Source organism: Lampetra fluviatilis, chromosome 50 (assembly GCF_964198595.1).
Source record: "Lampetra fluviatilis chromosome 50, kcLamFluv1.1, whole genome shotgun sequence".
Taxonomy (NCBI): domain Eukaryota; kingdom Metazoa; phylum Chordata; class Hyperoartia; order Petromyzontiformes; family Petromyzontidae; genus Lampetra; species Lampetra fluviatilis.
In genome coordinates this window covers 6,781,289-6,807,020 of record NC_136324.1, presented here as the reverse complement: position 1 = coordinate 6,807,020, position 25,732 = coordinate 6,781,289, and the positions used below count along the sequence as shown (strand labels likewise).

General features: G+C 47.9%; 1 protein-coding gene across 1 annotated transcript in view; it reads right to left on the bottom strand.

Moving 5' to 3' along the window:
- The window catches only part of LOC144948553 (mannosyl-oligosaccharide 1,2-alpha-mannosidase IB-like), a 448,029-nt gene that overhangs the window by 186,268 nt on the left and 236,029 nt on the right, over window positions 1-25,732 (bottom strand). Inside the window, exon 3 of the mRNA XM_078878122.1 lies at window positions 19,911-20,029. Within this exon, the coding sequence (XP_078734248.1) occupies window positions 19,911-20,029 (119 nt within the window). The remainder of the gene's footprint in view (window positions 1-19,910; window positions 20,030-25,732) is intronic.

The following is a 25,732-nucleotide window of genomic DNA, read 5'->3' as shown; positions in this document are numbered from 1 at the left end:
CTGTGCTGTACCGGCCTTCATCGTTGCTCGCTCACAACACTTGCCCCAACAATATGTTAAGGCTATAAGGGGGATCTTTGTTTTTTTTGTCTTGAATGTATGTTGAACTTTTTTGGTACCGTACATAGCCAACCGTGCGAACACTGCGCGGCAGTGGCAGGTGACAGGTTGCAGTTTTTTTTTATCACCATGGTGCCGGACGCACTCGGACAAACCGACTTCTTCATCAATGCTGGGATGGTGATGGTGCTCTCAGCAACCCTCTACTGAACAGCAACGTTGCATTTGTAAGCGCTACACCCGGAGTACATTCAACTTTGTGTGAACCTGCGGCGTGCACCACTTAATTATTTACGTATTTATTTATTCATTCATGTGTTCGACTCGGTGTGAAATTCATTGTTGTAAATGCGTGCTGTGTACGTTGTAGATTTTTAAATGCGTGGTGTCATTACGTGTTTGCTCTTCGTGTGTCAATTGACACCCTGGGCACCGTCACCACTGACTTGTTCCACCTCAAAGGATTGTCCAGGTGAAATATTTTGAGAAATCACCTCAACGCAATGTTTGTGCATGTGGCCAAACCGTTACTCCATCGATAAGCCACGTATTCTGAAACCATAGATAATTAATCCTGATTTGAAGGTTTCGTGACTGCAGGAATCCATACTCTTTGGTTCTTTCCGTAAAGTCACGTGGGTAGAAATAAAATAAAACAACTACGTGACTTTACCGAAAGAACCAAAGAACATAGATAATTACCTTCACGACGAGACTTGCGTCTATATTGTTCGGATGATTGTGACAGAAGTTTCCCAAATATTTGGAGCTGCCCTTTGATTTTTCTGTAGGCCTCTGCAGCTGCCTTGTCTGCACATTTTTTCGCTACGATAAAAGTGTCAAAATATCCATGAATTAGGACCTCCAGAAAATAAAAAAACATACCACTGTCTTCAGACTCGGTGAATTAACTCTGTCCGTGCCGGCATGGAATTTTCTCCATATACTACGGTTTTCCCCTCCACGTTAAGAATCAACGTGCGTTTGGAGTATTTGGCTGATATACATTTCCCACATGATGATAAGCCACTTCGTTCAGCTATCATTTGTGATAGCCAGTTCGCTTCTGAAAGAGATATACATAGCTCAGTGGGGTCTTACATGGCAAAATAAAAAATAAAAAGTCTCGCGTTATTTTAGTGCCCGGAGGTTTTAAAGCAGATTTAAAATTCTACTCACTCGGCCATGACACCCCAAGTGGCATAACTGGAATACAATTTTGCACAAAAAAAAGTCCAGCACTTATTTATCTCACGCAGCCAACGCGTCTGGCATTTGAAAGGATTTTCTGTAATTGATCAACAATGTTCGTGTCAGATACTCAATCGCAAACATCATTAAAAATAAGGAGGCTATATATATATTTTGCTTGACGTGCGCATTCAAAGGCAAAGTTTTCTTTCACATAACTTCTGCAAAATACCGTGGAACACTTTGCTGTGAGAAAATAAAGTTGTGCTTAAGGACAGTGCTATGTCAACCACGTCACTTCTGCCGTGGACGTTTCACAGGGCTCCTCTGGGAGAATCATCGCTTCACAACACAAAACGACCCGGAGAGAGTCAATTCAATAAGCGAGGCTGCCTTCATTTCAGCACGTGACCAGATGTGATTAACTGACAAGAGGACCACAATGCACTTCTTCAGGAACTGCTGATGGGTTTTTATTTTTGCACAATGCCATAGGCGGCTCAGTGGCTTGTGTACACCGTGTCTGTGTTGCATTTTGAAACTGATGTTACTTTTCTCAGCCTGCTCTATTATTCCATTTTGATGGGTCATATACCTGTCATTGTAGAGATAAGAAAACAGACTTCTGTCCAAACTAAACGATAAACTATTTTTTATTTTACGAGGTAAGGCCCACTGAGCTATATATAACTAATGTTCAGAAGCGACCTGGCCACAAATGATAGCCCAACGAAGTGGCTTATCATCATGTGGACATTTAATTGACCAATCTAGCAATCTACTTATTCCTTCATTTGTGGCCCATAATCCTCCGAGACAGTCCACAATGCGTTTTTTGTGCAATTACACTGATCTGACCATCAAGTATTTCTTTTGTGGATTTCTCCCGCCTGCAACATGAGCCGACCCATCAGTAGTTCGCTTGAAAGGCATTGACCGCTGTTAAAGGCTGAGAAAGGCTGACGGACGAAACACGTTCATGTTTAATTTGGCTTGAGAGGTGGACTTTCGCCGGTTTATTTATAGAAAGCTGCAAGGGGCACAGACACACGCTTGGGGAAGCGGTAACTGTCCCTGGTCACGAATTGTTCCCGTCTGTTATAGGTTTGATTGCAGAAGCACAACGACCCGATATTTGCTAATGTTGTCATTAATTACTGTTGCCACGCGATGTGCAATCCTGCCGACAGGCCCAATTTAACGTGTGTTTAACTTCGCTTTTGCGAAACCACTGCTGTGCAAGCTCGTGAAAATATAACGACTGGAGATAAATCACATTAGAAAATGACACAAGTTGCTCCAGATCCAATTCCGTATCTTCGCTTTTCATTTTAATTACATGGCAGCATTTGATAGTGTGAAAGATTTACACTATGAGATCTCTTTTACCAGTGGCAAAATATAATGGTAGGTTTTTACCCTTTTAACTGGTACAAAACTGACACCTTTATTCAGTTTTGTACCAGTTAAAAGGGTAAAAACCTACCATTATATTTTGCCACTGGTAAAAGAGATCTAATAGTGTAAATGTTTACCCCAAACTCTCAATACTCTGATATTGCACTGTTTTTGAGTTGTACGCCTTCTGGTGTCATCTGGCCCTACACCAATGGGGACTAGGCTCTAAAGAAAGCCGTCTCGGGTGTGGGCCAATCAACTTCAAGGACAGTGCATATTATTATCCCTATCAGAGTTGCTTCTTTTTGTTTGCTTTATTGACTACTTGTGTTGTGGTCATTGCAAACATGATGCCTTGAATAAAGGTGTCAGTTTTGTACCAGTTAAAAGGGTAAAAACCTACCATTAGTGTGAAAGATGTACTATGAAGCCACAATCCTATACCCTACACGCGTAAACTACGGAACTCCTCTTATCCGCGCGAATACCTGGTATGAACGTTGGGAATCCGATTACCTGCGGTTATTCATTATTTTTTTACTCCGCTTATCCACAAGAAAATGCGTAAACATGGATAATAGGATGAATTTGCCACTCAACTCCTCTTTTCCGCTAAAAAAAAACCTATCACGGATAAGGGGACGAAGATGCAACACTGCAGTTCTACAGTGACGTGGTGTGCCGTGAACCACGTCCACAGCGCAGGGAAGTGGTGCGGTGCATGTGGCACAGGATGGTGCAGGATGGTGCAGGGTGGTGCAGCGTAGCACAGGCTGATAGCACGCGGAATATTGCACAAGGCTGGCCCAGGGTGGCATAGGGTGGTACAGGATGGTGCAGGGTGGCAGAGGGTGGCGTGTGAATGACGTGTGCACACGGGACGCGACTCTCCTGTGAAACGCAGGGGAGTCGTACGGCACGCGCGCACGTCGTTTGCACTTGTGCTACGCGATTTTTGGCTGTGTGTGTGTGTGATGCATTGACTGTGTGAATGTGTGTGTGTGTGCGTGCTGTGTGTGTGTGTGTGCTGTGTGTGTGTGCTGTGTGTGTGTGCTGTGTGTGTGTGCTGTGTGTGTGTGCTGTGTGTGTGTACACTAGCTGTGTGAATGTGTGTGTGTGCTTACCGTGTGTGCACTGGCTGTGTGGATGTGTGTGCTGACTGTGGAGAGTGGTAGTGTCGTGGTTAGAGCACTGCGCTACGAATCCGGCGACCCATGTTCAATTCCCGCTCACAGCCAACACCAGTGACGATTATCTGAACCGGTCCTGGGCCTCCCCTAGGTTGACTCAGCCTGAAATGAGTACCTGGTGTGGTGTGTAAACATCGCCACTGGGGAGACAAAGACGGTCGGGCTTTGTGCTGGCCACCCACCCCCTCACGTACCGTTCCGGCCTTCATAGGTGCTCGCTAACAGCACTTGCCCCTACAGTCTGTTAAGGCTATACGGGGGATTTTTTATTTTTTGACCAGGGCCGTAAACGTGTCCGAATCTCTCCATATCCACATCGACAAATTTTGGCGGGGGGGGGCGGGTGGGGGGGTGTCCGGACACCCACGTGACTCACAGTGACTGCCCCCCCCCTCACTCACCCATGCCCCCCACCCCCCCACTGTGCCTTTCCTAAAATACAATATGAGGATCTGCTGCCTTTAGGGGGTGTCCCATGATGGATGGAGTCTTAGTGCATTGACGCTGATGGGACAAGTCTCGTGTAATTGATGATCAAACTCTGTGCATTTAAAACAAAAAAAACACAGCTTTTGTTTTTTGCCACCGTTGTTTAAAAAAAATGCCATTTTCGGTTTTAGCCGCGATATTCTCTCCGTGTAAAACATAAGCTGTAGGACATCTGCCTGAGTGCATGGACTGCCAGACGCAGTCATTAGTTGCGAAAGTGCCCATGCCATCCATTGCTGTGAGCCAAATTCTGTAATGGGTAGTAGAAAATGCGTCAAGCGATTTTCAATGGAAATGTATATTTCCCCGAGAGAACGAATCAATCTCTCCCCGTCCGTCATCAATATCCACCCCTGAAACCAAAAAGTTTCGTTTCCGCTGGGTTTAATGGGTGCGGGGGTGCACGCTTAGAATCCAGCGGCCACCCCTCATTGATACTTTCTTTCTAGCGTATGGTAAGTAAGTGCAAATCACACATCCAAGTTTAAGTCTGTGAACCATGCGATAGCTTCAGCAGTAGCGCGACTAATACCGCTCAGTCCGCCGGAGAGCCGGCGTGGGATGCGGTTGTTCACAACGTGGTCCATTTTCTTGGTTCTTTCGGTAAAGTCACGTAGAAGGGAAGTAATAAAATAATAAAAATCTAACATAATAAAATAATTCTCACGACGTTTCGGCTACAACGCAAGCAGCCGTCTTCAGGTGAAGAATGAAACACTGCCAAGCTTGGAGCATATATATTTAGCTGGGTTGGAGGTGGAAGAAGAGCGCCTTGACAAAATAATTTGCATATCAAGAGGAATTTAGCATATTAATGGACAATGCGTAGGAGGTGGGCGGGGGGGTTTCAAAGTCATATTATGCCCATGCATTATTCAGGATTAGCAGCATCAAAGGGAGGGGGTAGCATTAACAAAGGGAGGGAATGTTAATAGTATGTAGAAGCAACGAAACATGTCAATGGGAGAGCGGTGAAAGGAAATTTAACGTGGTCCATCGTCTGGTTCGGCTGGCCGCGGTCACACCGTGGGTCGTCTTTAATTCTCCACTTGTGGAGGAGGTGTGCGCAGCGACCTGTTGCTGTCCTGAAACGGTTTACGGAGCGCCGCAGTTTTCCTGGCAGATCAACGCCGCGCATAGCAATCGTGGGGTCGTCGATGAGGGTTTTATTTGGAATGTCCTTTGGCCTTTTTGGAAGTCGCATATTTTGCATAGTGACCTTAATGTTACTGTGCTCCGTCTACTTTACAGCGGACGTTATAGATCCCATGACCTCCTCTCTCTCTCTGCAATAGAGAGAGAGGAGGTCATTGTGTGCTGGCATCATGGTCCAAATGTTTTCTGAGTTAGAACATTTCCACCAAATTACTCGGTGAGGCCCACTGAGCTGTACAGCTCTTTTAAAGAAGCGACGTGGCCACAATCGACAGCTCAAAGAAGTGGCTTATAATGTGGAAATGCATCGCAGCCAAATATTCTGAACGCACGTTGATTCTAAATGTGACGGGAAAAACCGTAGGACCCAGATAAAAATCCACGTGACCACGGGGAGAACATGCAAACTCCAAATACCCAGGTGTCAGGGTCGGGATCGAACACACGATCTCCTGTATGCCAGGCGAGGTAGTTAACATCTCACCTCCATGGAAATCATTGACTCCTACTGTGCAATCGCCACAGGACCCTCCTGAAAAAGCTCATGAGACTTGGAGAGGCAGTTCTGGGTAAACAAGTGTAAGCATAACGATAATTCGTCGTTAATACGCCAGCTCTTTTACACCAAGTCAAAGCTTTGCCGTCGACACAAAAGCACACCAACCGCATACTATTTGGTTCTTTCGGTAAAGTCACGTGGGTATAAAATAAAATAAATTAAATCACGACGTTTCGGGAGCAACACAAGCGTCCGTCATCAGGTGGGACAACCACAGCAAGAAACAATTGCTGAAGTGGGCAAAAGGGCTGCTGTAACAAGAGGCTGTATATAAGAACCAAAGAGTATGGATCCCTGCAGTCACGAAAACTTCAAATCTAGAGCACACCAACCTCCTTCTGCACTGGTCAAGAGTCCCAGGATAGTCGTGGTTAGCGAGCGGCGGTTTTAATGCGGGAATGTGTGTTGTCTTTGTGTGGTCTGGGGGACTGTTCTTGCTCTTGTTTTTGCTGTCTTTCCTAAGTTTGGGAATTGGTGTACTGCAATTTGAACTTGTATATATATCTTTTGTGATTTTCTTACCTTTCGAATACTTTTCACTTTTATCGTGTGTTTGTTGTAACTTTTTGACCTGCCCCAACTGGACATCTGTGAACAAGAGCTTAACAGCTCATCGGATTCTTCCAGGATAAATTAAGATTCTGATTTCTGAGCGAGCGACTAGTAAAGGCTACATGGAACAGAATGGGTGATGGGAAAAAGCATCACACACACCTGACCACATTTGTATCCCTTGTGCTAATATTCACGCCAACACTGCCCCTCTGTCAGATGATAAAACACAGTTTAAGGATGAATTTATCCAAGGGTTGGGTACAGACCAGGCATAGACACAATCTGCCAATGATAACGTTCATCATGGCCGACCTTTGAACCTTTCTTTCCCCTGAGCGGTACAACGCGGAGATCCAAGAAACCCGGCAATATCGAACGCACGGAGGACGAGATACAACAATCGTTCATTTAGTCCGTGAGACTGTGATGTTTGTGAGCACCTGTTCAGGCAGCCTTAGTACTCTAGGGCGCGGCGTGGCAAATACCAAAACGCGACCACAACACCAGTTGAACGATATGACACCAGCTTCCCAAATTAAGGCTCAGTCAACCTATGGGAGGAGACCCGAGGCCAGATTTTAGCGACCGATTTCCACCGAGCATCCACATCGCGGTTTGGAATTCAACCTGGATTCTTGGTACTGTGGGACATGATGATACCTTAACAATCTGTTACATTTGTACGTACGCTCGCCCGCACGCACACACACACAAACAGAACACACAATGCACCGGCTCTCGCTGCACTGAGCCGCCTATATTGACATGACTCAGTTTCACCCCACAATTACGCGGGGCACCGATTAAGCAAATGTACAATTCGAAACGGCGACGCACATTAGCGCGCGGAGCGAACGCCCACGGGTTGTCACGTAAAGGTGTCACACGCCTGGGGCAAGCGCGGCCTCAACGCCAATTTTCTGATCCGATTAAAATGAAACTAAAAATGCGACCAAATGGGCGGCTGCGTTGAATCTCGTCTCGGGAAATGTCAATAATGACTGCGGTGAGCTCGTTGGTTGTGATCGGACGCTTCACACGGCCAATGGCCAGAGAAGCAGAGTCAACAGACGAGTAGCACGCTACATGAATGACTCAAAGCCGCGTCAGTTTAACACGTGGCAGGCTTTCGCGACCAATAGCATCCATAATAGAGGTTGTTTGGGTTAGATCGCGTAAATATATAAATGCGTCATTAAAACCCGCCACCACCCGACACAGCCAACTAGTTAGGGGTGTCACGTAAACAGAACATGCCAATTCGTCACTATTACAGCAACACCGGTGTGTTGGAGAGCCAAACCACAACATTTACAATTCGAGTACGACGTTTCGCCAGTAATTACAACTAGCTTCATCAGGCGACAGCCAGATTTGTGGAGAAGTCCACCTGCTTCGTTCCTTATATAGAGGCGTAGATGAGGTTGCCTGGGGTGGCTCAGAGGGTTTCATAGTGGCCATGTCAGGGCACCGAGCCAGCACTGCTGATATACGGAGTTTCAAAAAACACGCTAAAACGTGTCCAAAAAAAAAAAAATTACTCGGCCTCTGCACATTCGGCAAAAACCATCAGCGGTTGCTGAATAACTGCGTTGTGATCCATTGCTGATATATGCAGGTACGTTGAACTTCTTTCGCACCATACGTCGCCAACCATGCTCAACGGAGGTGTGGGGGAATGACAACAATATACAGTGGCACCTCGGTATACGTCGTTAATTCGTTCCAGAAGGTAAGACTTAGACCGAAAATGACGTATACCAAACGCATTTTTCCCATAAGAAATAAAGGGAAAGGAAATAATCCGTACCAGAGTATAAGAAATTATATTTTATATGGCATATTATACATTAATGGGGTTGTATAAAATTATTTAGACACGACTTATTACTAAAATGCATACATAAGTTAAAATAAATGCATAAATAAATTAAAAGAAATGTAAATAAAAAATAACATTTAACGTCCCTTTACCTTGCTGAGAGGAGTTGGTAGCCTACGAGGATGGTGGTGAGGAAGGGGAGGAGTCGTGAACGGGGTCTACGCGGTTACGCGGTGACTCATCCCGACCCATACAAGCGCTAGCAAGCGCGTCGTATCCCAAAGCAAGACGTCGTACCCCAAGGCATTTTTTCTCTCGTCAAAACACGACGTGTCCCAAATTCGACGTATTCCAAAGCGGTCGTATACCGAGGTATGACTGTAAACACAAAAAAAGCACTTACGTGGTTTTGAATCGTGAACCAACCTGCAATGTGAGCAGCCGCTGTGATTGGGCCCGGTTGACCTCGACAGTCCCCGAGCTCAGAGCCAATATCGGATTGGTCACTACCACCTGAGGTATCGGTTACATTTCTCCACGTGGCCAATAATATTAAATTGTGCGATAACTATTTGAGATCAATGGGTTACCAAGCAATTCACTCTTTCCCGCACCTCCGATTTGCACGGCTGGCCACGTATGTTGCAAAAGAAGTTCCACATACATACATAAATACGTACACTCTCATCCACCATATCAATGAATCGGTACGTCTAAAGCTTGGCTAACTCTGCTCGGTGCTTCACAACCGGTGTGTGTCGCGGCGAATTCCCAGATGTGCCGTTGTATTTTCGGAATCGCAGGAAAGAATCTCAACTGCACCCAAAAGTGAGGGACAGTCGAACTTTCCTCCATGCCGTTCAGTTGCCGATCCATCCCCCCGAACTCCCCCCAAACCCCCCCCACCTCCTGCCCGTCTCCCCTCCCCATTGGTCGCTGGTGCGCAGTGACGGGGCAGCAGACGGCCGTCGTCAGCTCCCACGCGCAGTTGGGCCAACTGCGATTCTTTCCTTTGTTTTGGGTTCGGCGTTCCGCTGATATCGAGCGAGCTTCAACCTGCCAGCGACGTTCAACGGGAGACGTTGAGAAGCGCCGCCTTAGGTGGTGCCATGTCCCGGTTTGTGAGCCGTGGAATGTGGGAAGCGAGTTCTGCGTTATTGGCCTGGTTACTCCATGACCCCATGCACAGAGATTGCATTAAACTAAACCATGAGCGAAAACTAAACTGTGTTTAATTTTACCAGGTAAGATCCACTGAGCTCTATAGCTCTCAGTTGTACCACGTGTTGTCTCGCAGCAGCAAGGGGCCTGGGCTCGATTCCTTTTCTTGTGCGGTGTTTGTATTTTCTCCCCCTGTTCTATATACGGGTTTGTTCAGAGCTTTCCAGTTGGTATCCATAGCTAAAACATCCAATGTAATTAGAGTTGGCCGAAAATTACTAATCCAGGACTTTCCTGAAAAAATAATCTTCAGATTAAGTGTGGCTTTCCTTAGTAAATAAGTATTATTTTTGTTACCAAGTAAGGCCCTCTGAGCTATGTAGCTCTTTTTCAGAAGCGACCTGGCCGCAAATCATCGCTCAAAAGGGTGGCTTATCATCAAGCGGAAATTTACAGCAGCCAAATACTCTAAAGGCGTGACGGTGATTCTAAATGTGGAGGGAAAAAACGGAGGACCCGGAAAAAATCCACACGACCACGGGGAGAGACGCACGCAACTTCCAAATACACAGTTATCGTCAAGGTCGGGATCGAACCCACAACCTCCTCCATACCAGGCAAGCTAGTTAACATCTCACCACCACGGGTGCTAGCGTTGAAGCTAGCTTTGCACTGAAGCTGTTCTGTTTCAACTCTGATGAGTAAACTCTGGATGACTATGACAGGGTGGCGGAACGCTCGTTGGAGAAGAAGCATGATGAGGGACGACTCATCGCTTCGGTGTGGAGGGGAGAGGGTGGGAGGGAGAGGGTGGGGGGACCTTAAACAACTGAAGTGGTCGTGCGGCGTCGTCTTCTCGGGTCGTTCGCTCACTCGACGGCGACAAGATTCAATGCAAAAGCCAACATTGCCTATTGACAATTCGGCGGACACGAGGCTGTGGCCAGGGTACGTAACCGCGAGTCGGGACTCCCCCAGCTTGCGGAGTGATCAATGGCAATTATCAATGGAACAAATACTGCAGCAAGACGCCAACTTGCATTGCATCTCAATTCGCCCTTTGTTTGCTCGGGAAAGAACACTGAAATGCCTCCATGCACAACACAATTTGGCGGTGACCGGTTCACCCAGAATGTCCCCCATGGATGGACGGCCACCATCCATAACATAGGTGCTATAGGCTGCTCTGAGGCTAGGCTGTGGGCATCAGAGAACAGCACAATAAAATCCCACTTCTGTGGCGTGCAGTATATCAACGCTCCAAACGTCTATGCTCCCCGCCTTCAGCAACCGCAACTGGCGAGCGCGGTGAAGTATGGTCAAATAGCCCCCAGGGATCCCGCGAGGCATGGGGAGGGGACTGACAAAGTGATGTACATACGAGCAGCCCAGCTCGGTGTGCGTCTGATGTCCCAAGGGAGACACGGTGCAATGATTTACGGTGACTTTGTTGTTATCCGAGTTGATTGCGGCTCTCTGTTGGGGAGGGTCGAGCTCGGGACATTTGGCCCCGTGTCTTTGTCTGTTGAGACGTTGCGATCTCGCACGGGCGGGGAGGGGCCAACGTGGCTTGGAGAAGGCTCAAATGTGCAGGGAACGACACACGCGCAAGTGTACAGACCTGTCAGCAACCTCTTTGCTGTACTGCCTTCTGTGGACACCCCACAGGTCAGTGTCCTGGCACACACGTGACCTTGGCATCATACACCAACCCCACTTCCTTGTGCCTGGATCACAGGTGTGCCACGGACCAAAGACAAAGACCCCCCTCCCGTAACAGACTGTTGGGGCAAGTGCTGTTGGCGAGTAGCACCTATGAAGGCCGACACAGCACACGAGGGGGTGGGTGGCCAGCACCACATCCCTCGTCTCCCTTGCGGCGATGTTTGTGTAAAGGCTGAGTCGACCTATGGAATGTCCAGGACCGGTTCAAATATTCGTCACTGGGTGTTGGCCATGAGCGGGAATCAAACACGGGTCGCCGGGTTCATAGCACAGCATGCTTACCGCTACACTCCCTGTACACACAAACATATACATGAACATGCATACATAGCGTGCTAACCGTTACACTACCGCAAATAGGCATTAACTTGAGGCTGGGTCGACCTGGCGGAGGGCCAGGACCGGTTTGATATATTCGTCGTGAGCGGGAATCGAACTCGAGCCGCCGGCTTCGAAAGCGCAGCGCCGTGCGTCACCACTACCGCCGCCCGTGTCGCGGGTAACGGACGTTTGTCGCGAGTTCCGACGTCGTAAAGCGGCTGCAGGGGTACAGCGGACGTCGGCGCTCACGAATAACCCGGCCCCGACGTTAAACGTATCCCCTCGCGCACAAACGCGCACAGTTGCGGCGGCGGCGACAGGAACGACCCCCGGAGTCGGAGGTGAAGAGTGAAATGAAGATCAATCGTGAGCAATGGGAAAGGAGGGCCCCGGCTGAGTACATTTAGTGGCGTAGAGTCTGAAGGGGGGGGGGGGGGGTAAAGAGACAGCGAGAGAGGAGGGCTGTTAAATTTAACGCAACACAAAGTAACAAACGATAAATCAAGCTGTCGCGCATTCCACGATGCAACTAAGCTCTCGCGAAAGCCCACGTGTGTGTACGTGCGTGTTGTTGTTTTTCTAAGGATGTTATTGTTTTTTGTCAATTTTATTTTACGTTGCAATTGCAGAAATGCACAAGCGTGCGGTGACAATTTAGCAAATCTGGCAAATAACGGGTCGCGTGCATTATTCACGTGGACAAGAAAATATTGTCTGTGGGGTGTTTTTTTTTTGTATTAACAATTCTATTTTAGAGAAATCGTACATTACATCTCAAATTGTTGCTATCGTAATCAGGAAACGCAGAAATGTCAGTGGAATCATCACGGCGGGCAGTTTATCACGATTGCGCCAGGGAATGCCCCCCCCCCCTCCCCCCCACCCCAAATAAAAATTATACCACTTTTTTACCAATTGTCTTCATTATTTAATTCACATTTACCCGCAAAGCAACTCGCCGAGTCTCAAGGACCATTTTCAGGAGGGACCTGCAAAGTTTTCGCAGTGGGAGGCAACGTCGCGATTGTGTGTACACCCAAAAAGGAGTCATTTACAGTCGATTTCTCAGCATTGCGTATATTTTACCCAATACCCAGTTATGTGGGACGCTTTGTCTGAGCTATTGGAGAACCTGAAGAAACCCCATTCAGAACAGGGGGAGAATATACAAACGCCACAATCAAAATCGCACAAGTCTGTAATCGAACCCAGGCGTTAATCGCTGTGAGGCACAAGTGTAGCCACTGCACCATCCTACCACAGGACGGATGCGTTTCCCTTGACTAGGCTCCACACCTCCACACGAGGTGGCACGGCTAGTGGTTCGTCACAATTTAGTCAGCCACTCTTGGCTTCACACAGAGTGCTCCTCGGACAACAATTAAATACAAACGGACAGAGAATTTTTTATCGACTATCTGGAAACGTCAGTTTTCTGGATTGTTGTATCATACTTCACCACATTTTGTCAATGCAGATTGCTAAAGACGGGCCCAGAACGGGTTGCTCTATCACTCGCCGCTGATGTTAGCCGTGGCCAGGAATCGAACTCGGGGAGCCGGGTTCAAATTGCGGAGTGGGAGCCTCTGTCGCCACCACCGCCGCCCCCCCCCCCCCCGTCCTGACAGCAGTAGCAGCGATCATGACGGTCACAGCGAGAGACGATGCAGCTGCTGGCTCCGCCGATTCGTCTGGCTGACGAGCGTGACGTAGCTCCAGGGGCACGAGCTAGCTCCCCTAGCACACCCCGCAAGGGCGCTGGCTGGCGTTGGTAGTGACGGTAGCTACGCTTGCACGTGGCAGCCCGCAGAGCCAGCGCTGTGGAGGCAGCGGCGAGGGCAGGTGGGTCTCGCACAGATGTCGCGAAGCTCTCTGCTTCCCCGTGTGCATCGGTGAGGTGCCAATAGCCTGGCTCGCCAGGAGAAGGCAGCAGAGTTAGTGTGAACGCCACCTGTTCCACCTGTATGGGGTAAAGAGGGTTGCCCCCCTCGCGAGCATGGACATTCTCCACGTGGCCCGGTTTCCTCTCACGTAGAAACACTCGTTGATTGACTGATAACACCTTCATATATAGAGGATTGCAGAGCTTGGGAGGGGGAAGGTGGGACTTTGTTACGGCTCACCCGCCTGGCTGCCACCTTTCCCGCTCGTCTGCGGTTCCTCCTCGTGCATCCGAGTCGTTCCCTCTCCCTTCGACGGAGCGAGCGAGCGAGCAACGTGGAGGCGGACGCGTTGCAAGCCTAAATTATTATTGCTGTTGTTGTTAATTTACTAATGCATATCGAAAATCGCCGTGCGTTCGTCACGACGTGGGCCAGGGAGCAGCGCAGGTGAACCCCAATTGGCTTATTCAGACATCGATCGCGCGGGGGCAGCGGCTGCTCTACTCGCCGATTGATTCGGTGGACTTTGTAATGGCCTCTCCTATTGCCGAAACCTCGCACCCGCTCGGCTCGGCCGCGGCAAACGAAGGCAGAGTCGAACCTCCAGGCGGAGGAAGTCAAAACTGAGCGAGGGCTGAAAGGAAGCGAAACGCAGAGCGTCGTAAACATTGCAAGGCCTAAAAAAAAAGAAAACCACTCGCGATCGGGCTAGGTCATGCCACGGGTTACAGTGCTCCACTTACGAGTTCCAATACTGAGAAATACAATCCTTCTGCGGTCAATAAGATAACAACCCGTAGGTGGGATGCAACAGTGGTTGTCCTATGACGTGAACAGCTTCTGCCATGGGAATATGGAATTTCCATCTCATTGCTCAGGGTCACCGACGGAGATGGAGCGACACATCAGCTTTAGTTTGAGCAGTGAGGCACTTTGTTTATACTCCCTGGTTACACCAGCCCACAGGGGATTATTGTGTCCGTCCGTCCGTCATGAATCCAAAAATGGGAGGGGTGGGGCTGGGTGGAGAGGGGAGGGTGGGGAGGGGCTGGGTGGTGAGGGTGGAGCTGGGTGGGGGTTGGGAGGGGTGGGCCTGGGTGGGGAGGGGCTGGTCACCCCGTGGTGCCCTTATAAAACTCAACGTTTAACCTACTCACGCCGGCTTGTGCCCGCCCTCACATTCGGGCATATTTGCGGAATACACCACGCCGCCGTCGACCCTGGCCATTGACCGAGCAACCCAACGTTCCTACCAGCTCCCTCCGCAGGAATGTGTTTCTTTTTTTTATTTACCCGGGAAAGCTTTACAGAGTATCAAGACCTTTTTTTTAGGAGGAACCTGCCACGTCATTGCAGCAGAAGACAATGTTGCTGCTGCGTGTAATCCCAATTGAGCACTTTGCAGGCAGTTTTTCGTCATCGGGATGTTTGGACCGACACCACTTAGGTTGCGTGCTTTTGTTATTAGCTACGGGAGGAAACCGGAGAACCCAGAAGGAACCCACGCACATCATGAGAAGAACGCACAAAACGCCACACAGGAAAGCGTGAGTCAGGAATCTAACTCACGGACTTCTTGCTGCGAGGCATGACCGTTGCCGCTGTGCGACCCTTACAATCGTACGTTTAGAGTAATTTGGCTGCTATGAATGTCCGCGTGATGATAAGCCACACTTCCGTTGAGCTACCATTGGTGGCACCAGGTCGCTTCTGAAAAAGATCTGCCCAGTAGAACCCCTCTTAGCGACTGGTAATTGGTCCCACGTTAATTAATTTGGTCGTTAAGCGAGCATAGGAAATAAACGTTAAAGGCTTAATTCTTTCTGATGGCATTGAAAGTTACCCCTTTTCACCTGTAGAAGACGCCGTGAGCTGAAGTTAGCACGTGCGCAAGATGCCACACGGGTTATTACACATCGCGAGAGGCTTGAGGAGTCCTTCATCCTGCAGTGGGATTGATCACAGCTGATGGCGATGACAACGATGACGGCGATGAGAGCAAGCAGTTACAGAAACCTCTCTTGTGCGGAGATAGACCCTCTAAACTCGGACTCAGGTGCCCTTCCACACAGGAGAATATTCACTCAAGGATCTACCAAAAACATCCCAATCAGCCGGAGTATAACCCTGGAAAATAATGTTGTATTCGTCAGCTCCTTCCTGGGTGAAGGGTTATAATATAGAAAAAAAAAATCATTCACGGTGACCTCGGTATGAAGGTGTTCAGCATGAGACCAGTGCAATATATCTACGTGCTCGGGATTTATAGGGAATAGGAAATAGAACCGAGAGTGGGAGCTGCCCTAAGGGTTAACGAATTATTCAGTGCACGAATGAGCCCCGAGTGTGTATGCACGTTGAACTTCTTTTGCGCCGTACATAGCCAATCGGAGGTGCGGACTTGCGTTCAGTGTTTAAACAGAGTTGTGTGCTATGCACGTGAGTGATTTCATGAGCACCAGCATCATCATCATCATCTTTATTAGAAACTGTCTATTCCCTACCAGCCTGACAGCACATCGCAATCAACCAGAGGAAAGGTAGGCTTCATTAAATAGATGCGTTTTTCAAATGGGCCTTAAAGGCTTTATAATGCACACAATTTACTTCATTTCCAATGGGAGTGAGTTGGGAAATTTGGGCGATTTAATTCGAAACTTTAATGTACGCTGCTTCGGGTACATGGAATGATATTATAGGTCTATGCTTCATTTATCGGTTCTACCATCTCAATCAAATATCATTTTCTCGGTTGAAGCTATAATGGGCCATCGCAGTTATAAATGTTTTAAAGGCTGGCTGATGCATGCAGCTCCGGCAGATTACTCCAAGCATATTTTATTAAGATTGAATTACTGCAATTTACGGCTGTTATTGCAGTATATAGCGGCTGCATTGTCTCGCCACATTTTCTTTTTATATATAATTAAGTAATTATCTTCATTGTGTAAACGTGTTACGTGTTTTTTCGATTAACATGCCACTCCAGCCTCGCACTGAAACTGATCGCAATTTTTGTTCTTTAATTATTGTTTTGATATTGTCTCGGTATAAATATACGCCGTGTGTAGTGCATTACCCTGGAAGAGCTAAAACGGTTTTAATTTGGCCACAATCTGGCTCTCAATAAAGACTGCTTATATATACACCCAGCAACAAGCACCGCAGCTAACGGGAGCAAAAGTGTGCAGGCAGTGCAACTGCTCCGGGAACCGACGGGTCGGAGGGTGCCCAAGCGCCGGACTACGAAGAGCAGAGGGGGGAATGGGACAATGGGGCCCCCGCTTCACTTCCTACACCCAAGCTAACCAGGCTACGCCACTGCTAACCACCTGACAAGAATGAAAACCTACCTGCCTGCCTACCCACCCCGGGGACTCGTATACCCTCTCCCTGAGCCTGCGTTGGCTTCCGGTTGCCCGAACGAGTACATTGTAGAGGTCGCGCTCGTTACACGCAAACCGCTTGCCACGAATGAACCAAAATACCTTGCGGATCTCGTCAAGAAGCATAAACCATCTCGCCAACTACAGCCATGCACGCTGCAGCAGCAGTTTTCGGCTAACCATCGGACAAAGACGGTGGTCACCGCATCGCGTGGCGCTTTCAGATGCGCTTCTGCGGCCGTCTGGAACGCTCTTCCTTCCGATATTAGGAAACCACCGGAGTGAAGCACTTTTAAATCGTCATCTAGATTGAAACTCATTGTCCTTCACCCACACCTCTGATGAGCACGGTTGGCTACATACGGTGTGAAAGAAGTTGAACATACATTCATACATACCTACCAACCTACCGATGTCTTGCGCTGTTATCAAACATCTCTGCACTCTATCTTGTGCTACTCTCTTTGTCTACCGTAAGGGGCAAATTATCGTGAGTGCACGACCAACTCTAACCCATTGTAAATAATTCACAAAAAAACACTTTGAAGCATTCCCCTATGCCACACTCGATAAGCCATCAGCAAACATCTCAATCTCTTGATCTCTCATAAGAGCCATATGTTGCCGCATTAAACAAACTATTAGCTGTCCGTTCAAAAAATTTATACACCGATGAAGTGACATTTTCTGAAAAATGAATGTTTATTGCCTAAAGGCAAGAACACTTGATGCACTTTTTGAGGGTTTGCAGTGGGCCCTGATGTCATTAATCCGTTGAGATGTTTATGTTGCTTTAAAGCTTTCGTGACTGCAGGGATTCATCTTCTTGGTTCTTTCGGTAAAGTCACGTAGAAGGGAAATAATACAATAATAAAAATAAAACATAATAAAATAATTCTCACGACGTTTCGGCCACAACGCAAGCAGCCGTCCTCAGGTGAAGAACATGTCTGTCGGAAAGACAGCAGGACGGCTGCTTGCGTTGTGGCCGAAACGTCGTGAGAATTATTTTGTTACGTGTTATTTGTATTATTTTATTATTTCCCTTCTACGTGACTTTACCGAAAGAACCAAGAAGATGTTTATGTTGTTTTAGAATGGCTTTCATCCTTCACATTGGGCAAACCCCATGGCAAGGAGTCAGGGTGCTGATGCCTTGCTGATGAGACTCAGTGATGGCGGTGACACTGGTCTGAGGCTGCCTCGTGAAATGGCAACAGGAAAAGGGAGACTGGCCTTAAGGCTCACGGGCTGCTCGGTTAAACATCAGTTGACAAATTCTGTAACGTGTTTACATCGGATAAGCAATTTTTTCTCTCCTCCAAAATTTGAATTAATCACCATTCATCTTCTTGGTTCTTTCGGTAAAGTCACGTAGAATGGAAATAATAAAAATAAAACATAATAAAATAATTCTCACGACGTTTCGGCCACAACGCAAGCAGCCGTCCTCAGGTGGAGAACAGGTCTGTCGAGAAGACAGAATCTGAATGACAACCCCAGGCTTGGAGCGTCTATTTAAGCTGGGATGGAGGGGGGAAGAGCGCCTTGACAAAAGAATTTGCATATCAAGAGGAATTTAGCGAAACGTCGTGAGAATTATTTTATTATGTTTTATTTGTATTATTTCCATTCTACGTGACTTTACCGAAAGAACCAAAAAGATGAATCCCTGCAGTCACGAAAGCTTTAAATCGAAATCACCATTCAATTGTGCCATTTTTTAAGGGTTGGCGTCGTGAGATAAAGAAAATTCTTTAAAATGACTCACGGTCCAGCAGGGCCTCGTGTTAGGGCAGGAAGATGACACCAGACTCACACCTCAATACGTACCACCGCATGGGGGAGGGGGGGGAGGGGTGGGCTCTCTCACCCCCACACCAGATGGGGCTGTTTCACGCTCGGCAAAAGATTTGTCTCTTGAGTGTCAACCGTCCATTACATTCGTGCATGTTATTCTTTGGAGATTATTTAGATTATTTGGCAGCTGTAAATTTCTAATTTGGCTGCGATACATTTTCACGTGATAAGCCGCTTCGTCGAGCTATCTCATTTGTGGCCAGGTCACTTCTGAAAAATATATATATATATATGTGGCAGCTCAGTGGGATTTACCTGGTACAATAAAAAAAATGTGATTTGTTTACCTTTACTATACTTTGCACTCCGATCGTGTTTTTGTATTGTTTGTTGTTGTAAATTTCTGGCCCGCCCCTACTGAACAACTGTGAAAAAGAGCTATATAACTCATCGGATTCCTCCAGTCTAAATAAATATTCAGAATCTAAGAGATGAGCTCAGCCAAACCCAAGTGTCAAACTACTAAACGTTTCATCAATCAATCGATAAAGTAGGCACCAGCGTACATTACAGCAGAACGGGAGCGGTACACGGGCCATATAGCAAGAAGAATGGAAAATGAAACCCGTCACGACCTCAGCGGCAATCATCGCCGAGGCTATGAGTTTGGCGCAATAGCGATTCTAAAAATTCTAAAACAAGGTCACTGAATAACGTCCGGGCTGTGCCCCAACTACGAAAAAATAAAACAGTTTGAAGGTAAAAAGGCTTCTTTATGCATTTAAAATCGATGAAATTAGAATCGATTCACCTTGCTGATTAGAGTCGTTTCAAACAGAACCAAAACATAGGGCTCCCCCCCGTTGGCATCGGGACAACCTCGTGCCCCTTGCGTGTGCCACTCGTGTTAGGGTCAACGATGACCGATACCCTCAAGGGCACCACAACGCGACAAACCTGGTTTCGTCGCGACGGAATCCCACATGCACACCCGGGACAACTCTGTGGTTGCTGCTACACAGAGGCTCTGATAAGGCCATCATGAGGGGGGGGGGGGCGGGCGGGAACCACTTAACTACTCAGGCATCTCTCTTACCTTTCGCCGTCACACGTTTTAACCGAGACATTTACACCACGCACGGGCGGGCTTTGCCGAGGCCCTGGGTTTGTTGGCGAGGTGCGCGGGGGGGGGGGCGGTATGCCCTCCGTGCTCACCACGTTGAAGTCCAGGTGCTTGCTGACCCAGCGGGCACCGTCCATGAACTCCTCGTGCAGCCCCATGATGTAGAGGGTGTCCAGCGCGTCCACGATCGTGGCTCCCATCCGCGCGCTCCCTGCCCAGGAATCGCCACCGCAAACATCAGATTGGGGAGGAGGTGGATCTCGCAACCCCGGGCGGGTCATGGACACGCGGGGCCGAACCACGGCGCAACTGAAATGCGGTGCAATAAAGTGTCGGGAAACACAAAGGCATGTACGGTACCTAGGTACGTCTTCTATAATGAAGCACACGTGCGAACGGGACGATGTGTTTTTAGTACACATCGTATCAGATGTGGCTCTTCCATGAAACAGGATCGTATGAATTATGAGCACGTGGTTATGTAAAGGTGAAGGCATTCATTCGTCAATTTCCCACAACTCCGACTGGCACGGTTGGCTATGTACGGTGCGAAAGAAGTTCAACATACGTACATACATATCCTGAGTATGTCTATTGTATTCATAATCTCTATTCGGTCAGGCGAGAGGCTATTGGATGCATTCTATACTTTACAAGAACAGTGTGTCCACGGTTACAGAGAGAAACAGAATTTCATCAGTTTGTGTTCCGGGTCTTGCCTCTGCGTTACACCGCAGACGTCGCCAGCGTTCTAGCGTCACAGTGACGTTAATGCACACTCCGTAGTAAATAGTGCAGTTTAAAAATAAAGAAATAAAAACGTACGGCGAAGCATGTGCTTTGTGTCTTGGTGCCAACGGCCATTGCTGCTGACATTTGATGGAAACATGTACAAAGCTGCTTATTTCCCCACCAACTCGGAATCATTTTGTTTCCTAAAACCAGCGGGAAACTGCTCATCTTGCGAACATACGGCAGAGCGATCGTCCGAGGGACTCGCGTTAAGTAAGCACAGAGTGTCCTTGTGCTTGGGTAGAGTCCTGTATCCCGCCACGCAGACATTACCAGGGAAGGGATCATGCACAACAACCTCTTTTGTCGCCCCTTGGTCTGCAAGTTGTCCACAATCACGAAGCTTTGACAACAAACATTCAACCAGCTTCGATTTAAAGCTTTCGTGACTGCAGGGATTCATCTTCTTGGTTCTTTCGGTAAAGTCACGTAGAAGGGAAATAATAAAATAATAATAAAACAAAAACATAATAAAATACAATTCTTACGACGTTTCGGCCACAATGCAAGCAGCCGTCCTCAGGTGAAGACGGCCGCTGTATTTTATTATGTTTTATTTTTTAAATTTTATTATTTCCCTTCTACGTGACTTTACCTAAAGAACCAAGAAGATTCAACCAGTTTAGACGCCACGCAGGAAAGAACACGCCAGTGTGCGTGTGTCACGGGAATCAATCCTCCGTGTATGTACTGTGTGTTGAACTTCTCTGGCACCGTACGTAGCCAAACCGTGCTAATCAGAGGTGCGGGGGAATACCAAGAAAGTAAACAAACGAAAACCAGTTCTCAAGAAATTAGTTTTCAATCTAGATTTAAAAGTGCATTGCTCCAGTGGATTCCCAATCAAAGTGAAGCGCCGTTAGTGGGCCCCTATTAAGGCCGGCAAAGCAAAAGGCGTGATTTAGAGGGCGTTGGGGGTAGGGCCAGCATCCAACTTGACACGGCCGCCTTTGTCTCCCAGCCAGCCCTCCGACCGCGAGGCCACCCGGCCATCGTCAAAAAATATTTCCCAGCGTCGCGGCGAAACGTCGGCCAAGAAAAAAAAAAGTCTCGTCGTCAATCGCTCTGCACCGGAGCGGCAAGCCCACTTGACGCGTGCGGTTTGGCCCGAGTCGCGTTGCGTTCCCCCCCACCCTCCCCACACGTTCCTCACCCCCCTTCGGATCATTAAAAGGCAGTCTGTCAGTTCCACCCTGCCAACGGAGTCGTTAATGCGGCGGCCCTGATGGTGCCTCCGATAGTGGCAGAGTGAGACGGCGCTCCGGAGTGTTTGCTGCAGTCCGCGCCAAGGGGCATGTACGTATGTACGGGCACGTTGAACTTATTTTTCACCGTACGTAGCCGACCATGCCGATCGGAGGTACGGAGGAAGGACAGCAAACTAAATGCAAAAAGCAGTTCCAAAAAGAATGAGTTTTTAAATACAGAATACATAATAAACCAAAAACATTGCCTCTCGTAAACATAAAAAAAAATACTCTTCGGTTATTTCGGTAAAGTTACGTAGAAAATTAAATTAAATAATATTTTCTTTCTACCTGACTTTACCCAAAGAACCAAAGAGTAATTCCTGCAGTCACGAAAGCTTCGAATCGAATTAAAAAAACAACCCAGTCCATCTGCTTATTGACATGTTAGAGCAATGTTTAACAGCACCTCTGGACCAGCCTCAACCTTCCGGGTCTCATCAGCAGTGCGTGTACCGTCACAAGGCGTTCTCGTTTTTGCCAGATGTTGTTGGCAAGAGCACACCACTGAAGCTGCGGGGACCGTTCATTGTGGAGCGGCGAGAGAGTAACAGCTCTTGATGTAGCACAGAAACATTACCTTCTCTCTGCGTGACAAAAAAAAATAAAGACGTTAAAATATTTAGCCCGATGGATTTATTGCAATGTGAATAGGTTAATCTTCCGAGGCATTCATAGAGCGGGAAAATTACTTAAGTGGAGATGATATTTGTAATGTGGCAGCTTGAACCTAGGGGAAATTGGGATAAATTTGACGTATGAGCAGTTTAAACTCCCGCGACAGTGTTTCACTTATCAGATGCTGAACAGCTAACAAATGCACAAACAGCCAAAGGTGGATACCAATCAAAGAACAACAGATTGAATCTAATGAGCTGAGGATACCAATGTTCACTTGTTAGGGAGGATGTAGGAATGTGGACAAGAAGGCATGGCGGAGGAGCAATGAGAGGCAATGAGGCCTCATCGCTCATGGGGGTGCAACGCCGCCCAGTCTGGGCCCAGCGCAGCTCTATCGTCTATAACAGCGGCACGAATAACGTATGACTGGGACACGTAGAACAGGGGCACGAATAACGTATAACAGGGACACGTATAACTGGGGAACGTATAACAGGGACACGTAGAACAGCGGCACGTAGAACAGTGGCACGAATCACGTATGACTGGGACATGTATAACAGCGGCACGAATCACGTAGAACAGGGGCACGAATCACGTATGACTGGGACGCGTATAACAGGGGCACGAATCACGTATGACTGGGATGCGTATAACAGGGGCACGAATCACGTATGACTGGGACACGTATAACAGGGGCACGTAGAACGTATGACTGGGACACGTAGAAGAGGGGCACGAATCACGTATGACTGGGACGCGTATAACAGGGGCACGTAGAACGTATGACTGGGACACGTAGAACAGGGGCACGAATCACGTATGACTGGGACGCGTATAACAGGGGCACGAATCACGTATGACTGGGACGCGTATAACAGGGGCACGAATCACGTATGACTGGGACACGTATAACAGGGGCACGAATCACGTATGACTGGGACGCGTATAACAGGGGCACGAATCACGTATGACTGGGACACGTATAACAGGGGCACGAATCACGTATGACTGGGACGCGTATAACAGGGGCACGAATCACGTATGACTGGGACGCGTATAACAGGGGCACGAATCACGTATGACTGGGACGCGTATAACAGGGGCACGAATCACGTATGACTGGGACGCGTATAACAGGGGCACGGATCACGTATGACTGGGACGCGTATAACAGGGGCACGAATCACGTATGACTGGGACGCGTATAACAGGGGCACGAATCACGTATGACTGGGACACGTAGAACAGGGGCACGAATCACGTATGACTGGGACGCGTATAACAGCGGCACGAATCACGTATGACTGGGACGCGTATAACAGCGGCACGAATCACGTATGACTGGGACGCGTATAACAGCGGCACGAATCACGTATGACTGGGATGCGTATAACAGCGGCACGAATCACGTATGACTGGGACGCGTATAACAGCGGCACGAATCACGTATGACTGGGACGCGTATAACAGCGGCACGAATCACGTATGACTGGGACGCGTATAACAGCGGCACGAATCACGTATGACTGGGACGCGTATAACAGGGGCACGAATCACGTATGACTGGGGCGCGTATAACAGCGGCACGAATCACGTATGACTGGGACGCGTATAACAGCGGCACGAATCACGTATGACTGGGACGCGTATAACAGGGGCACGAATCACGTATGACTGGGATGCGTATAACAGCGGCACGAATCACGTATGACTGGGACGCGTATAACAGCGGCACGTAGAACGTATGACTGGGACGCGTATAACAGGGGCACGAATCACGTATGACTGGGACGCGTATAACAGGGGCACGAATCACGTATGACTGGGACATGTATAACAGGGGCACGAATCACGTATGACTGGGACATGTAGAACAGGGGCACGAATCACGTATGACTGGGACGCGTATAACAGGGCCACGAATCACGTATGACTGGGACACGTATAACAGGGGCACTCCCCTGAGGCAGTGTTGCCGTCCGGCGTGGGACCACCGCGCGCGTCCTGCCCAGATTTCCTGGAACGAAGTTTCATGCCGCAGAGAGGCTCCCACATTCCAACAGCTTTTACGTCGAGACAGAGACAGAACCTTTAACCCGGCGTCTTAAGGAGGGGGAAAAAAAACAACAGTCACACGCGAGATCGTTACCCTCGCCCGGTGCTCGATAGCGTTGCCGGGAGTTCGCAATGGAAAGCATCGATTACATTTGAGTGTTCTCCTCGCCAGGCCCTGTCTGCGATTGCTCACGGAATAATTCGACGCCACTGAGATCATCCCCGGTGGTGTCGGGGCAGGATTTAAAATCTCTTACGCACTCAGGAACCATCGACTTTCCACTACGCAATCACCACTAATCAGCATTAGGCTTCGAGATCCCCCTCACCCCCCAACAGACCCCCAATAAAATGTTAATCCCTAACCACTAAAACACTCACAGCCACCTGAATGCGCAATCAGTAATCAACATCAAGAGCTTCATTTAACAAACAAAAAAAACTCAGTTCAGTCATTTGTATTAAGCATTAAACACCCAACTACAGGACTTGGCATGCTATTGGGCTGGCAGATAACTGGATCACGCTTCTTAACAGCGAACCTTTGATATGGATGTAAAAATTCGATAAGCTAATTATTCTGGCAAAGGAGAGCAGCCCACTCCAAGTTCATTTCCGGGTGAATAATTGCTATTTATTATGACAAACTATTCATTGCAATAGGGCGAGTTAGATTTCTTACACGTGAGAACACAAAGGGTCTGAGCTTAATGTGTTGGCTGGGAACATTATAGGTTCTAGATTTGAAGCTTTCGTGACTGCAATGATTCATATTCTTAGGTTTTTTTCGGTAAAGTCACGTAGGTAAAAAATTAAAATTTATAAAAACAAAATACAAATAAAATAAAAATCACGACGTTTGGGAGGCAACACAAGCTTCCGTCTTTAGGTGGAACCGTCACAGCACGATTGCTCTTACTTAAAACAGCAATCGTGCTGTGACGGTTCCACCTGAAGACGGAAGCTTGTGTTTCCTCCGAAACGTCGTGATTTTTATTTTATTTTAATTTTACTTTTATTAATTTAAATTGTAATTTTCTACCTACGTGACTTCACCGAAAAAACCTAAGAACATTATAGGTGCAAGTAGTAACCAGGGAAGAGGGCAAATTAGGTACATAAACAACTTGAATTGTAATCAGATGCGACTGCGAGTATCTGATTCAAAGTTGTTGAGTAAATATCACGGTGGAGAG